This window comes from Ascaphus truei, chromosome 17, assembly GCF_040206685.1.
Source record: "Ascaphus truei isolate aAscTru1 chromosome 17, aAscTru1.hap1, whole genome shotgun sequence".
In the NCBI taxonomy this organism is placed as follows: Eukaryota; Metazoa; Chordata; class Amphibia; order Anura; family Ascaphidae; genus Ascaphus; species Ascaphus truei.
Window position 1 is genome coordinate 14,383,363 of NC_134499.1, and position 18,015 is coordinate 14,401,377.

At 42.9% G+C, this 18,015-nt stretch overlaps 1 protein-coding gene across 1 annotated transcript; it reads left to right on the plus strand.

Moving 5' to 3' along the window:
* Positions 1 to 263: 263 nt before the first annotated feature.
* LOC142467777 (dual specificity protein phosphatase 7-like) lies at positions 264 to 11,859 on the plus strand. The gene is made up of 3 exons (XM_075573639.1): positions 264 to 408; positions 1,142 to 1,570; positions 7,752 to 11,859. Exons 1-3 carry the CDS (start codon positions 264 to 266, stop codon positions 8,057 to 8,059), a joined length of 882 nt encoding a protein of 293 aa, XP_075429754.1. The 3' UTR covers positions 8,060 to 11,859.
* The last annotated feature ends 6,156 nt before the right edge of the window (positions 11,860 to 18,015 follow it).

Sequence of the window (18,015 nt, forward strand, 5' to 3'; positions counted from 1 at the left end):
AGTGGATATGACTTTCTAATTGGTTGCTAAGCAGCCAAAGGATTCTCAGTACATTTAAAAAAAATAATAAAAAATGGCATTGGCCGTAAAAAAAAAAAAAGTTTAGTTGCTTTTAATACATGAAATGACGCAAAGCTTGTAAATTTGCTGATTTATAGTTTATATTCCAAAAAGGTACAACAATATTTTGGTCTTTAAGGCTAATGGCCTTGTTTTTGTCAATTAATATAAAATGCCTGGATGTTCTTCTAAGTTGTATTAATATGTACCTCAAAAAATGGAAACGGTGCGGCCTCCTATTTGCCCGCGTGGTTCCAGGAGACATAAAGACCAGAAACTACCCTTACTGGTACAGAAAGTGTGCGGTTCTGGTCCCGGGAACCCCACGCTTCCAAACAATGGGATCTGGTGTGGGGGGCTGCACCCGAAATCTTCTACAGAGGTGAAAGGAATTCCATTCCTGTTAATGATCACTATAAACAGTCACATGTTTTATTCATAATAATAGATGACATAATTACTGGTGTTGCCCTGGTAAATTGTCCAAGTTACTGTCGGTCTGATTTCAAACTCTTCTTTTACTGGGGAGGGGGGGGGACCGGAAATAGGGGTATTTGTAGATAGAAGTGGTAACAACTGTTGTGATACATTTGGAATACATTCTTCTATACATGCGATTTGGTTTATGAAATGACCGGTACACATTTCTTTGATGCAAGTCTTTTGTTTACCCGCCCATCCAAAAAACGCAGGAAGCCTTACTGAATAAAATGTAGCTGCAAAGTGACATAGTTACATAGTAGATGAGGTTGAAAAAAAAAAAAAAGACATACATCAATCAAGTTCAACCAATGCTAAATTTAGACGACAGATACTATATCCTATATCCGCACTTCCAGTATATTGATCCAGAGGAAGGCAAACACTAAACCCCAGTGACATATCATCCAATGATATCTCATAAGGGGGAAAATAAATTCCTTACTGACTCCAAGAATTGGCATTCATATTACTCCCTGGATCAACATCCTTCCCATGTTAACATAATTTTGATTTATTTAATATACATGTTCTTTCTTCCACTCTGATTTTAATTTACATTTTGTCTGAATCCTGTTATTTTTTTTAATTTGAATTGTAGGTGGTTATAACAAGTTTCATGTGGAATACCCAGAACATTGCGAGACCAGCTTTGAACACCCTTGTCCTACCGACTCCTCGCCTGCTTCTGTTCTTGGATTAGGCGGTCTAAGAATAAGTACTGAATGCTCCGATGGAGAATCGGATCGGGAACCAAGCAGTGCCACAGAATCTGATGGGAGCCCAGCCCCCATAAACCAGCCCACCTTCCCTGTACAGATACTTCCTTATTTATACCTTGGCTGTGCAAAAGATGCAACCAACTTGGATATCTTGGGTAAATATGACATCAAATACATCCTCAATGTGACTCCTAACTTGCCAAACATGTTTGAGCATAATGGAGAGTTCAAATACAAACAGATCCCCATCTCCGATCACTGGAGTCAAAATCTTTCCCAATTCTTCCCCGAGGCCATATGCTTTATTGGTAAGTATTATAATGAAACATGTTACTGCTTGTGATTAAATGGTAAGCTGTATTTGGCTTAGTGTCCCCTTTCACTTTTATCAGACTTATCATTTATAATCAATAAATGGGGTCAAGTAGTTTTTGGTTAGAGTAACAGGATCATTGTTTTTGTCAATCATGAGAGCCAGAAGACAACTTATTGCCTAGTCAAAAGACTTGACCATGCGGTGTCTTCCAATGCTGCAGGGTTCCTTATGGAATAGCACTGCTTATAGGCCAATATGTACTTTTTTGTGTGGGGGGTAGGAGGGGTTAAATTGTGCATTATGGTGGCCATCTGAGATTCCCCAAAAAGCCAGAATATAAGCTGGTGGACCTTGTGCCGGTCATGATTATCTACACAGCTTGGAATAAGGAGGATAGTGTAACGTGCAGCACGAGTTCCCCAGTAGTCTGGGATTGAGCTACTTTATGCAAAAGTGAGTGCAAACCCGGTATTCTATTCACAAGTAAAGATGCATTTTGCACCCGGTGCTCAAGGTGCAGAGTACAACTCATTTCTATTTATTTTTCTTTTCACGCACACACTTGTAAACTTACTATTCCACTTTTTAAGATTTAAAAGAGATTTAAGGTAGAAATCCTCTCTTGGCCAGTCATTATTACAGCATTATTCATCTGAATGGTCCACGGTGTACCCCGCTGCCAGAAGATGTCTCGTTTAATGAATAAAACGGCGGAGAAAATATGGACCTGTATATTTCCTAGCAATAAAAATATAAACCAGCTTAATTTGCTACCCCTTTTTTTTTTTTTTTTAAAGGGGGTGAAAATAGATCAGAGACATTTTAAACTTGTTCTTTAACAAAAAAACAATATGTTCACATTATTTTTATGAGCATATTAAAATGTATTTGTGCTAACAATATATTAATACAACTTTATGGACTTCCCTCACATGCGAGATCAAATTGGAAATGGAAAACATAACACATTACATTGTTTTTATCACACGGACACAGTGCCACCCCCCTCACCTCAGTGTGGCTATATTAATCAGCGAGGGGTGGGCAGATCCCACAGCAAGTTTTCCATTCTCCGCCTGTACGCCCGACTTGTTGAGTAAGCAGGTGCAGTGCTGGCTGGCCTATCAATCGCCAGCGTTCCCTATCACAAAGCATCATGGGACACAATATTGCTGGTCGTGGTGGTGGCTGACTGACCGGTCAGTCGTACGGCACCTGCATTTACAGCAGAGCTGCCCAGCATAAGGTGTAAGGCCGAGTCCATAGATGGACAAGCAGCGCCGAGGCGTGCGGACGCTCCGCGCTGAGCCCCTGCATCCTCAATGAGGATGCCCTGAGAGGGGGCTCACGCGAGCGTCCGCAGGCGTGCTGAGCCTTTGGAATTTTCAGCTGAGCGCCAAGCTGTTTTTCAGCGCGCTGTCGGCTGAAAACATCCAATCAGCCTGAAGCAGCGTCAATGTCACTGCCCTGCCTCCAACCACCTCCCCCCCGGCTCCCTTCGCGCACGCTGGCCTGCAAATCCATGGAATCGCGCAGATTTCAGCAGGCGAGCCTCAGCGTCAGCGCGGCTCGGAACTCCTCACCCCTCTATGGCCCCAGCCTAAGAAGCAATAGCTAAGGCTCCTGGGATTGTCTGGTGTATACATGTTGGGGGGGAAAATGGTGCCAGTAAGAGAGGGGAGGATACTAGTAAGATTGTAAATGTGTTGGTAATAAGGTTACAATAAACAACATAAGTTAGTACATCTTTCATTACTAATGCCAAATATCCAACACACAAAGTAGTTAATAGATTAGGGCAGGGGTCCCAACTCCAGTTTTCAAGACCCCTCTCCCCCCCAAACAGGTCAGGTTTTCAGGATATCCCTGCTTCCACACAGTTGGCACGTTCAAAGAAGGATACCCTGAACACCTGACCTGTTTGGGGGGGGGGGGGGTGATTTTGAGGATTGTAGTTGAGAATCCCCTGGATAAGGGCACAGATCTGGTGCCAATGAAGTTCTGCTTCTGAGTTAGTAGTAATGTAGTCACTTGAAAATGATATCTGGAAAAGATGGGCGCAAAAAAACACTTCTAATGGAGAAAAACAGTTTTATTCGTTTTATTATTTTCAAAGAAGAATGTGCACTCACCATTTCTGCTGTATTGTACAATATTGGGGTAAATTATCATACTTCTCCGGCAGTTCCCCTTACGTTTGCTAAGCTCCTTGCAGAGATGCCCTATTTAATATTTTGAACCTGATCCTAATTGTAGATCTAAAAGATTTCAACACAGGAAACGTGTGATTTGAGTGAAATGCTCAGTCAGCCGGTAGTAACGCGCTGTAATTTTCCATGGCATTCCGAGAAAATAATTGATTCACGAAAACTCTAACCGATCTGCAACAAGTGTGTGGGTGTTGCAAGGACAAGCATGCAAATGAAAGACAGACTTGTCCGGGGAACATTTCCTGTAGGAAAGGGGAAATATGAGAGAGTTAGGATATTTGGGCATTAATGATCAATCTAAGAACAGTATTGGTAAGGGTCCCATGACATTCTTATGTATAATTATCTTAAATATTAACTGGAGGTGCTCATTTAATTTCTTCTGCATGGAAAATGCAATTATGCCCTTTTTAAAGTTTGCATATATAATGCGACGGAATTTTTGTTCATGTACAAACTTAAAAAGGCAAAGCCATATAAAAGGTGTGTTCGCACCTTTTGCATTTCCTACCTATACAAGTGCCAAACGGAGTCCTTTTAAATAACAAAAATTACAGAGAGCTGTACACACATTAATGTATAAAAATAAGAAAACCTAGTGGGTCATATTCATTAAACTGCAATCAGGCGTGTGGCCAGGTATGTTTCGCCTGACCACGTGCAGTATAGGTTTCTATTGGGGGGGGGGGGGAGGAGGAGAGAGAGAGAGAGAGAGAGAGAGAGATTTTGTAAGCAATTCTCTGTCTCTCTCTCATGTCTCTGTGTGTCTGTGTGTCTGTCAGGTTTTCAGGATATCCCTGCTTCAGCACAGGTGGTGCAGTCCATGACTGAGCCTCTGAGCCACCTGTGCTGATGCTGGGATAACCTGGAAACTTCTGTTGGGGGGGTCTTGAGGTCTGGAGATGAGCCCCCTTCACTAAAGCCCTCTTTGGCTGCCCGAGGAAGATGCCTGTCAGTTCCTGCCCGGATTACCTCTCTTGCAGCAAAATGGGCGAGAAAGCACAGACACGAAATGTGAAACCGTGTGATTAATATACATTTATAATTCTTAATGAATACAGAGATAATTGCAGATTATACTGTTTTGGGCGTTTATGCACGGGTAATATTGAAGTTTAATCAGGCAGGGAAGGTACCTTTTTTTTATGAACATTTTATTTTATTATTTTTTCAAAGAAGTGTACAAATACGACTTTCTTTTCTTCACATGCTCCTGTTACCAATGCACCTGTACAGGTTACAATGTATGGGAGTGTGCCAACCTCAAGTTTTCTATCTGCAAGTATCTGAAAAATGCTACAGTGCCCATCAATGCCTCATATTGCCCCAGAAAAATGCTACAATGCCCCTCCATGCCTTACATTGTCCCAGAAAAATGCTACAGTGCCCCTCCATGCCTTACATTGTCCCAGAAAAATGCTACAGTGCCCCTCCATGCCTCACATTGTCCCAGAAAAATGGGAGAATTCAAATGTCACTTTTGATAAAATATATATTAGGGAACATACAGTACCTTATTACTGTATTTACTTGACAACTCTGCAGATTTTGTGTGGGAAGATTACACAAATTCTTCTTTTTTTTTTTTTTTTTTAATCTGATTTTGTTCAATATTTTATACTCATTACTACATTGATTTGCAGCACAATTAATGAACTATTCAGACCAGATTACAGCTGCCAAGTGTTATGCCAATCATGTTATGAGAGGATGCTAGAGCAGGGGTGCTCAACTCCAGCGCTCAGGCCTAGCCTCCCCCTCCCCCCCAACAGGTCAGGTTTTCAGGATATCCCAGCTTCAGAACATTTGGTTCAATCAGAGGCTGTCGAAGACTGAGCCTCTGATTGTACAACCTGTGCTGAAGCAAGGACTGATTGAGCCACCTGTGCTGAAGCAGGAATATCCTGAAAACCTGACTTGTTGGTGGACGGGTTTTGAGTACTGGAGTTGAGCACCGCTGTTCTAGAGCGTGACTCTTGCGCCTAAACCAAATCCAGAAGTGAATACTTGGGTGCCGTGTTATTACAGGGTATTGGATGTGGTGAGATTACAATGTGTGGCTGCACAGACTGTGAGCTGGACGCCCAGATCGGCTCTTTCCCTGTGATGCTTCATGCCCAGAGTGACTGTGATATATTTGTGCATATACTTTATTTTTTTAATTGCTAATAAATTGTGACGGCCCCTTCCCATTTCTCCGGGTGCTCTCTGTTTCAGGATTACTATACCTTCGTGGGTTGCGTATCTTGCTGAGGCAATATATATATTAACGATGTGAAAAATATATGTACAAAAAAATAATCTAAGACGATCATATTTCTGATCAATATTTACTGACTACGTCAAGACACACTAAGGTTATGGTAGCATAAATAAAAGCACTTGCAGGTGTATTTGCTTGGTTTGCATTGGTGTCCCACTGTGGGAATGTAGGCATTTCTCACCTTGCATGCCTACACCCCGTAATCAGATTACCTGCAGTGTAAACACCCTGTGATGCTTCACACACTACAGGGCACTTGGGAAACCAGTGTGGACACGATGCGCTTCTGGGTGTTTCCAGCTTTGCATATGCTTAAGAAAATTCTCAGAAGTAAATTTGAATTGTGTATATGTTGTGACATGGTCGGAGACGCTGCCTGTCAGCAGAAGGTTAGAGCGCGCGCGCGCGGTTCCCAGCACGGGGTAATTTCTGCTGGCAGCAGCTTCCGGGAGTAATCGCTGGCTCCGCTGCAGGGTTAGAGGCAAACACACACAGGAGCGCAAAAAGAAAGGCAGATTCCATGCCACATATAAAACACTTTGTAAGATTTTATCTTGTCTATATTGTTTATAATGTAAAAATATGGGGACAAACAGCAGATCCTACCCCCTTTCTCTGTGTTTCTCTCTCTCTCATAAAGTAGAGATTAGGGGGCTCACTGAATAGGCCCCCTAAGAAGCCACATACATGTACAGTATCACTTTGTATGTCACTTGCAACCTCTGATTTAGAGAAATAATGTACGTAAATGTATAGGGCAGTGTTCCCCAACTCCAGTCCTCAGGGAACGCCAACAGGTCAGGTCTAAGGATATCCCTGCTCCGGCACAGGGGGCTCAGTCAAAATGACTGAGCCGCTGATTGATCCACCTGTGCTGGAGCAGGGATATCCTTAAGACCTGAGCGGGTGGGGTTCCCTGAGGACTGGAGTTGGGAAACACTGGTATAGAACATAATGTGTACGTTTAAATTGTGTTCTTTATTACAATAAACATTGCTTATATGTTATCAGCTTATGACAAGTAAAAAATATATACCTTTATTAGAATTTGATAAAACATCAACATACTGTAACAATGTATTACATGTTAACACAATTGAGTACTGTATACCAGCGGTGCGCAAACTGGGGGATGGGAGATTTTTTTGGGGTGCGCGGGCTGTTGCAGAGGTCCCGCGCTCTTCCCCAAGGCATTTAAATTAAATGCTTGGGGACCACGCGAGACCTCTGCAAACTCTACTTACCGAGATTCAGCCGGCTTCAGGACATGTGACCATGGCAACGCGGCGTCATGTGACATCACAGTTGCCATGGTAATGTGACGTTTAATGATGCCGCGGGTGACGTCACACGACCCTGCAGCGTCATTTGATGCCGTGCGGGGTAAGGGGGGGGGGCACAACCAAGAGGAGCAGGCGGTGGGGGGGGCGTAGCAAGAAACGTTTGCGCACCCCTGCTGTATACTATGATACACTCATATACTACAAGAGATTAAAATGAAATAACAAGTTTACTTTTGGATACCTGTAAATATTTCACAGTATGTAAATGAACCCAGGGAAAGGGATAACCAATAAATAATTCAATAGTTATTATGACACACGGCCTACAGCAGATGATGTGATTTTGGTGCATGCTTGACCCCCCTAAATGCTTCCTTGCCGCGCAGCTATTAATGAATTTATTTATCTCTGTTACAGACGAGGCTCGCGCCAAGAAATCTGGCATCTTGGTTCACTGTTTGGCAGGAATCAGCAGGTCTGTGACAGTCACTGTTGCGTACCTTATGCAAAAACTGCATTTGTCACTAAATGATGCCTACGATTTCGTGAAGAGGAAAAAGTCTAATATCTCTCCAAACTTTAACTTCATGGGACAGCTGCTAGACTTTGAGAGGACTCTGGGATTGAAAAGTCCCTGTGATATCCGGACCCCAAGTAACCAGCTGTACTTCACCACACCAACCAATCACAATCTATTCCAACTGGATAGTCTGGAATTAACATGATCAGGGAAATATGCTGTGCAAACAAAAGCTTTTGAATTTTCAATTTTTTTTTTTTTTTTGCACACTGGAAGTTGGTATAAATCGTGTCAAGCAAGAATCGTGACTTCGTACTTCATTGTTAACAAAATGGATTTAAACTTATCAATTCTGGCTAAATCGTTGATATTTCCAGAATTCCACTATAGAATGTAAACAGGGGTGGGGTGTGCTAAAACCGCTTTCCAATGTTAAAAAGAAAGAAGACATTTGTTTTTTTTTATAGTGAGTAAAGCGGATTACTGATTTTACGATAAGCCAAGAATATTCAGATTTTTTTATATATATATATATATATATATATAATATATATATATACACACACACACACACGAACCCCCTTATAACGCTGTGCTTGGGGTCCAAAGAATCACATCACGTTATAAGCGGATCGCGTTAGAAATAATGTACAATTGTATGCATTGTACAATAAAGTATTTAAGATACCAATAATCGTGTTGTAAAGTATAAATAGATATGAAAATTGGCAGCCATGCTTGCATCACGTTATAAGCGGATTCGCGTTATAACGGGGTTGAGCTGTATATTATTTTTTATTTTTTTTGAGGGGGTGGGGGTAGTAATCTTGTTCCAGATGCAAAGGGGTAACCAAAGCGGGCGTTCTTGACGTTATCGTCCGACAATTCCCATAGGCTTCAACGTAGATTTGGGGACGAAAACAGCACATACAGCCATTTAGGAATATATAGAATTTACCCCTCCAAGGTTTTTATTTTCATGGAATTGATATTTTCTGTCTGCCTGTATACAAATCTATATTTTTTTTGCCTTTGTAAAAGCCAAATGTTTTATATTGACCAAATGCAGTTTGCACACTTTTCAAAGCTTGTAACTTACTGTGTAAAGAAAGAGACATGTTTTTGTCATGTATAGCATGTAGTGGGAAGCGAGGTTTGGTCCTTTCACCCATGGGGGCCTATTCATTAAAGCTGCAGTTCAGTCTATATCCTGCATGTGTGTTTTTTTTAATAAATCAGTTCTGTAGTAAGAAAAAATACTTTTAGCATTTTCTGTTTTTAAAAAAACAACTTTGAAAGACCAATTTTCTTGTATTCTATTTTAACAGCCATTTGCTAAGGCACTGCCCCTTCGTGTCCTGTCACAAGCCCTGGCACACCCCTTTGTCAGCCCTGCCCTCCCTCTAGCACATGTCAGTGCAGGAGTGCTCATGAATATTCATGAGCTTCCACTAAGTGACAGACGCAAATAAAAACATATGCCAGCTCTAATTATGTCACCAAATTTCGCCTATCAATATATGGAGAACGAATTGAGCTGCAGCTATACAGTTCTTTAGGTAATTAGAGATTGCACACATAAAACTATTGAAGTAAAAAAAAAAAAAAAAAAAGACTGAACTGCAGCTTTAAAGTACAATAAGGACATTTCAGGCAACAATGGTCGTAAACACATGGATTTGTATCTCGCCTTATTCAATAAGCCCTTATCGCATGTCTAAATAGTGCAAAAAGTTTTTTTTTTATTGCAATTTGCTATGCAATTTTGCAAGTTTGTATCATTTACATATCTAGTGGCTATTCATCAGGCTGAATAGTCACAGAAATCCCATCTCCCAAAGGTAGGGAAAATAGGGCGTTTGGAGGAGGAAAATAGTGAGACATGGACACTTTTTTTCTTCTCCAACAGAAGCAAAACGAGTGAAAAGTGCATGCAAATGGGACATTGAACTGCGTCATTTTTATGCACAGGTTAATCTTAATGAATACGGCGAAAACAATAGATGTGTTGACACAAGCACCCTTTTTTTCCGGGCTATTTTCTATTGCCAATTATTGCACTTTAATAAGTAGGCTCCTACATCTCGTCTCTTAATGTGAATTATTCACGAACAGCAAGTTTTTGAAAACTTTGTTTCTGATGTTATTTCTCAGGAGATAAAATCTTGTATGGTTTAAAATGTTAACGGAGGTATACAACGACTTAAGTTTAGGGTTATGCATCTTTTTGTAAGTGATACAGTATTTTACAGAACGTTCTTGGAAAGAAACAGAACAATGTACTCACCCCCACCCTGGTATTATGTTTTTTTAAAATTTTTTTATTCTCCTTAGAATTAATATTATACGCATTGAACCAAAGACATTGGAGGGGATTCATGAAGGTATCAGAGATCGGTCAGTGTTAACGGCAGAGCCCTGTGAATCCCCCCCTGACCACCGAAACACTACTACTAAGCCTCTTTTGAGCACATCAATGAGAATAATAATAACCCAGATCAGATACTGATACATGTTTAAGACCAATTGTGCAGAAGATCTGGTGAGACTATTCTGGAATTTATCAGTTTACGTTCTCAGTTTATTCAAGTCTTTCTGCAGAAAAGATGCTCTCTCTTTTATTTTACATCCCTACACAGATTAGTTTCATCCCCAAAGATGACGTTTTGTCAATCCGCGCCTCCATTATTTTCGGCAGTCATTGGCAGGTCTTTATTTTTAAAAAAAAAATTTTTACTCTTCAAAAATGAAAAACACCACACACATCCACAGGTAGGTTATCTCGCCATCAAAATGTGGGTGCAGATCTTAAAAACTGTGTTTGAAATGTAACACGAAAAAATCGACCTTTAAAAAAAATATGTATTATCAGGAATTGCACCTTTTTAAATAATTGTAACTTCAGAAGAAGTAATTATATTTCAGTGCTGTTACCCTTTTCATTTAATATTAAAAATACTGAATATTGAAACCATTACATTGTTATCTAGTAACTTCCATCTGAGATAATTAAGTAGGTGGCCAGAAAAGACTGTTTTCCACCTGAATTTTACACAAAGGAGCTATTGTAATAACAGCTGTTTGTAATTCTGTTTTTGCGATGTCTTCTTAAACCTTCTTTACATTTATACCTGGCAACCATTTTAAATCTAAATGTCTAGCAGAAACAGGCCTGATTTGTCTGTATTGACTGCAGTGTAGTCAAACCCTCCTTTTATGCGATCTGCCAAATTTTATATAACTAAAAAGCTGTATACCTTTTACAGAATGTATGTTTTATAAAACGTTGTACATTGAAAATATTGCTATTTTGTATAAGCCTGTAGATTCTGTATTTGTGTGTGATATATATCAGCATACCCCACCCTCCCCCAGATTCAATTTCTACACCCCAAATTGCTGAAATATATCTTTTTTGACCTTTGCCATTACTTGCAAGGTAAACCAGAGATGCTGCGATGTCACCCAATCGGAAGCGGCAATGTCATCGATCTAATATGTCACAGCTTTCTATTGGCTGAAGCAGCGAGTGTGACCACAATGGTTATATGGTGAACATCGTTGTCAGGAGACTTCCAAACAAAATATCTCAGGAACTGGAGACTCCACATGGGTCTGTGTGTCATGGTTCAACTCCTTTCAAATAAAGGTATAAAAATATATATATTATGTACAAGAAAGGAGTGCATTGATTTATCGCTTTAAATATGTAGCTGTCAAATCAATATTTTAATTTTGATGGTTAACAAGCTTGGGTATAAACTAAACAAAATAACTTAATCTCACACTCCCATCTTGCTCCACGGAGGTAATGAAACACCTTGATTTTGTTGGGAAGAGTATACGGCAGTGATTTTCGCTCGGTACGCATGTAGTCGTTGTAAATGTATTAAATGGCTTTCTTTTCACCTTTCAAGTCACAGTATGAAGGAGGAATGTGGCCAGGAGTTTGTTTATACGCATTCAAACATGTTTTTCTTATAAAATCAGTGAGCATTATTATTATTATTTTTTTGCGTCTTTATTTACTTAATGTACGTGTCTTCATGGTGGGATAATTGCGCTGGAAATTTCAGATGATGGTGCTAATTAAGATTCAGTTGAAAAAGTAATAAAGATTAGGAGCTAAAAGCAGACGGCACCCAAAGTTTCAAATACTCCTATATGTCCGTGCTGTTTCCGGCATCAGCAGCGTTCTACAGGCGCCCATCTCTACGGGACTTCCCCAGGTTGTATTTCCACAGCGACGACCGTTTACCGCCACACCCTCATGTACCCTCTGCTGCTGCATAATCCAAACTTAACATGTAAGGGAGAATTGGGGCTTGTGGCCCACAATACATTATTGCACATTTACTAAAGCCAGGATTGTGCTGGTGTGTGTTTGGTTTTTTTTTGTGCAAGTTTCAAATACTTGTCTTGTTCTTCGTGGTTTATTCTTTTTACACTTAAAAAAAACAAACTTATTTGTCATGGCAACGCTTTATGACGACGCGTCGCCAGAGAGCAGGTAAGAGGCAGTTACAGAGGCCTTGTGCGCTCCCCCGGCATTTTATTTCAATGTTGTGGGGAAGAGCACGGGGTCCTCCCTAAGGCTATGTCCATAGCAGGGGAAGCCGCGCTGAGCCCCTGCATCCTCAATGTGGATGTCTTTAGAGGGGGGCTCACGCGAGCGTGCTGAGGCGTTGGAATTTTCAGCCGACAGCAGGGTCTGTTTCTCAGCGCGCTGTCGGCTGAAAACCTCCAATCACAGCAAAGCAGCGTCAATGTCACGGCGCCGTGACGTCGACGCGTCGCATTGGCCCTGCGACATCACTGCCCCGCCGCCCCCCGATCGCGCACGCTGGCTCGCCTGCCAGTCCATGGGATCGCTCCTGACTGGGCAGGCTCTATGGACGTAGCCTAAGTGCGGCACCCCCTAGTAAATGTTGTGCCCCCCAGTTTGCGCACCCCCTGCTGTAAATCACCTAACTCCTGGCAGTTAGTGTTTCCGAGGTCTTATCCAAAATAAACCTCATTTTATTTCACTGTTTTGCTTATTGACTGATCCCTTAAATATAAATGTGGTAAGAGACCTGGTCTATCGTGACACGCACTTACTGGGAGTCTGGGAGGAAAATCTAAGCTTTCCTTGGTGCAGGGTGCCCGCTTGGATGAGCTTACCCTGCCCGGGATATACACTCTGTTCTCCTGGCCTTCTTTTCAGCTTCCATTCCTAGTTGCGACCGCTACGTTCGATTTGTTGAACTTGGCCGCAAAAAAACGGACTTAGTCTCTGCGAGGCAGACTTTCCAAGCTTCAAAACGAAGCCGGTTGCTCTGCTATTTGCAACAGAGCAACTTTGAAAAGCATCATGGACACAAATCACTGGAAGGTCTGGGCTCGGCTGTCTCCTTACATACACTCTGCTAAGCTGTCCTTAGCATGGAGGTAGGAGGAGCGACCAATCAAAGCGTGGGAACCATATCTCACTAGTCAATAGAAACAGGGGCTTGTCTCTTGGCTGACGTCAAAGGAAGAGGCGTGCCAAGCCATCTCGGTGCCATCCCGTGGGCGGACATACAAATTGACCAATGGGAAACACTCCGACATTCTGCCGCTTCCCCCAGTCAACCCATTGCCACCTACTGGGCAGGCTGCACTGAGTCTGGCAGACCAGGGTGTCCTCCCTGCAGGGGGTCTCTGTTCTCCTGACCCAGTACTCTGCCCTGCCCTGGCCACTTAGCACCCTGACACCTCTCAACATCCCGTCTCCTCTTTGAACTACAGACTCTATGCAGACTTGCTGGCGCCATAAGCAGATGCCCTGGCGGGATTCATAGAGCCTTATAATAAATGTATGAAACACATAAAACATTTTAACACATGGAGGACCTTGGGAGACTCATGACTGTAATGGAAATAGGACTGAGATATCGGGGCTTGAAAACCAGGAGTCTAGGAGATACTGGGCAGCCCCGGTGTAATTCCACCCGCGTACCAGCAAATCATCCCTGCACGTCGGGGAGAATTAAGGTACTACCGGTAACCCCGACCTCCGACAAACAAAATAATTGTATTCTTACCCAAATATCCCACCTAAAACTTACACACAGAAAGTTTCATGAGTCTGGGGTAAAGGGAACATGGAAAGTGGTAAAGCAGGGGACACTATAACTTTGCATGTAATGATACCGGGCCCCTGGCTTGTAGTGCTAGGTAGCTGCCAGGGGTCCAAGGGTAACCAGAGGGCGTAACCTTTATTGTATAGCCCAGTTACCCTTGCCCGTCACTGACCACGCTTTGAAAAGACAAACATTTTTGTTTTTTCAAGCGTGGCCGTGTGACGTCCGCATCACGTGAGCGGTTCAGCCAAAGAAATCGAACCCACTTCGTGACGCGTCCGCCACGCCTCCCCATCGCCTGCAGCTCAGTTCACACATCGCTGGGGCTGCAGGCGTGCGCGAGTATGTAGTATTATCTTAGCCTTAGGCCTCATCCCCAGTGATCGCGACGGCGTGCGCGAACAAGAAACGGCCCTCTATGGGGCCGGCCACAGTCCGCGTGTGCACGCGCCTGCTCAAAACGCGACGGCGTGACCACATTTTCACAGGACAAGAAATGTGTCTTTTGGGGCGGCTGCGCAGCGATGGCTATGTCATGGCGGCGGTTCAGCCAATGAGGGCGAACCAGCCACGTGATGTCATGACCGCACCCTGCCTATCGCGAGCAATCTAAAGTCCACTGATCGCTGCAGAGACTGGTGCACGCGCCCCGCCAGGCGCTCCAACGCGCGCACGCACTGACGGGGAACGGAGCCCTACTAGAACTGATTTCACACTGAGCTGCTGCCTCCCACTCCATTCGGATCCTTGATTTCACACTGACTGCACACCCCTAGAGCAAAGGCTCAGATTGGAGTGAGAGGCTGCAGCGCGCGCTCAGCTGTAACATCTCACATCGGGAGCATTCTGTAGGGGAAGAAATCCCTGGTGGGTAAAAAATCATCCCAGCCCTGACAGCTACTCGAGAGGGTACAACCATGCAGAGGAAAAACTACACTGCCCCGCCTAGAAGCTGACATCAACTGTTATGGTTGTGAGTGGTGCATTTTTTAAACTAAATAACGTTAATACACTATTAGACTCTCCTTGATCTAATACAGTGTGTGGCAAGACCAGAGGAGTGGGGAATCCCACTGTGGAAACTTATCCTGAGGCTGAATAACCTCCTGAAAGGAGTAATCGACACACTAAGACAGGGGAGCGCAAACTTTTGCTGCTGCGACCCCCTGCCTTGCCTCCTCTGGTGCTCGCGACCCCCTCCTTACCTTGATGCGGCGGGAAATAACGCCGCGGGGTCATGTGATGTCATGTTACGTGACCCGCAGCGTCATTTGACAACACGGCGTGTGACGTCACGTCACATGACCCCACTGCATCATTTGAGAGTCCTGAAGCCGGCAGAGTCAAGGTAAGTTGAGGTTGCAGAGGCCTCACACGATCCTCCGACATTTAATTAAAATGCTTTGGGGAAGAGCGCGGGGCCTCTGCAGCCGCCCCGCCCCCCACTTTGCGCACCGCTGCGCCCCCCGCCCCCCACTTTGCGCACCGCTGCACTAAGAGACACTTATACGTGAAAAAAAGAAACTACTCTATTGAGTTAGTTGAAATCCATCCACGCACTTTATTGAGACATACTACACCAGGGGTAGCCAACTCCAGTCTGCAAGGGCTAACAGCAGGTCAGGTTTTGAGGATATCCCTGCTTCAGTACAGTTAGCCCAATCAATGGCTCAGCTGGTCACCCCTGTACTACACCATATATTGTCTTTTGCCTTTATTCCCCATATCAATCTGCACCCCAAGACGTTAATTCCTTTTGTGATTCTGTGTTTGGGATCCCTGCGAGATTCCTAGGATCTTCTGGCTGCAACTTCATTGAATGTCTACGTCTGAATGTATATGTATATATATATATATAAAAGAACAGATGGCACTCACGTGATGATCATTATTCGTTAGTGCTTGTCCCATAGGCATAAATATAGCAAAGATATCCTTACCAGGCAGACAGTCCAGGAACGAGACAGCACTCAGTTGAAATTTGATAAACAAATTGTATTAAAGATAGACAGCACGCACACCGACGTTTCGGACCTCTAAATGGGACCTTTCTCAAGGAAGCTTTCCTGGACTGTCTGCCTGGTAAGGATATCTTTGATATATATATATATATATATATAGCAACTGTAAATATTACTGTATGTTCATTTGCATGTCTTAGACAGGTCTGCAACCCTTATGCTTTACTGTGGAGGGTTTTTGTCACTTTTTTCACCCACCATAACCTTAATAGTAGTGGTGATTACCTAGTCTAGTCTCAAACCTGCTTTGCCATTAAGACCAACCTCACACTGATGATACCCATCAAGGTTGAAACATGTCTGTGAGTGGGTTTTAATGGCTTTGCATCTCATCCCAGCCTCTGTCTAAAAGCTGTGTTTAAAACAGCATGCATTGGCTTGAGGATTGGCTTGTGTAATACGAGCTTGAGACAAAAGGTGGCACTGAGTGCTCATTTGCATGTCATTTCCCAGAATCCCTTGCTGCAGTGGAAGCGCTGTATGCTGGGTGACAATGGGGAAAGACAGCGTTGCAGACCTGTCTAAGACATGCAAATGAACATACAGTAATATTTACAGTTGCTTTATATATATATATATATATATATCATACAGTTATATTTGCATATATATATATATACACGTTTGAATATTCATTTTTGAATCACGTATCACTGCATATCACTTTGTACTGTATCATGCACTGAGTAACAATCTGTATGTTGTAGAAGATACGAGTCACCACTTTTTACAAAAGAATTGCAGCAGATTTACTCATTGCTTTCAGTTGGATATATCCTCTTTGATAAATTTGGTGCTTTTTTTTAAATTGTATTTTTGTTACATTCAAACCAGTTTGGATATATTCCGGTCCCCTGTCTGTTGTGGGTTTCCTTGCTACCTCCGCGGGCTTCATACACCCTGATAGTGACAAGCCCACGTTTTCAGTCCCTCCCAAGTACACGGATCCCACCGGAATAGTGTCGCCCTATAATCGGGCGAATACGGTCTGTAACTGCGATGTAAGTATATACGGGCACACACAAATGGGAAGCACATTATGTACAGATGTAAATGGTATGTACTAAAAAAAAAAATGCGTCCGGCGCCAAAAGAAATAGTTTAACCTTCGTCAAAATCGACAAGATGATCTTGCGTAAACATTAAAGTCTGTTCATATTGTTAGCGCAGAATGAAGATGCGATCCATTAACCAAAGCTTTATTTGGCGCAGCACGGATGTTTCATTATATAGATTAACAAATGTATTATGTTGACAGCATGGCTATTATAATGAATATTAAACTAATACATTATGTTTACTAATACTACAGAAAATATACATCATTCTATTTTAATGTAAATTGCATGAATCAGATATTCAACATGACACAATGTGTCAAACCTCAGTTCACACTAACCAGGCGACGTATGTATGAAGTTAAATAACGGACATCAAACCTACGCCAGTTTCTAAGGCCGAGTTCAGGGTGGGTGCTGCTTCCGCGAGCCTCCGTGCGCGCCTCTGCCGCGTATTCCTGCAGCCCAGCGATCTGTGTTCAGGCTGCAGGAGTTGGGTCGCGGCGTTTGGGGGCGTGGCGAACGTGTCACAGAGCTGAACCAGCTCACGCGACGCGACTGCAGCCCCCAAAAATCATTTTGGGTTGTAGCGGAAAAAAAGGTAGCAGCGTCAACGCTGCACTTTGCCGCCGGTGGAGTTTTCAGTTTGAAAACTCCCACCGAACAACCCGAAATTGCGACGGACGTGCGCGCGCACATGCAACCGCACGCACATCGCGTAGCATCCACCCTGAACTCGGCCTAAAGATTTGTAATACTTTGGAGTAAATTTTGAAGCGCAAAATGTTTTACATTTTTTTTTATCATAGAACTTTCTCTTGGGCCCCTAAACGTTTCAATTATATTTTTTTTCTCAAAAAGATGGTGGTGGTGGGCGCTCTTCAGCTGGATAATACAGTCGGTGAAGGTGACATCTGACATCAGGTCAGATGGGAATCTGCAGCCACATGAATGCAGCAAACGAAACAAGAAGGCTCC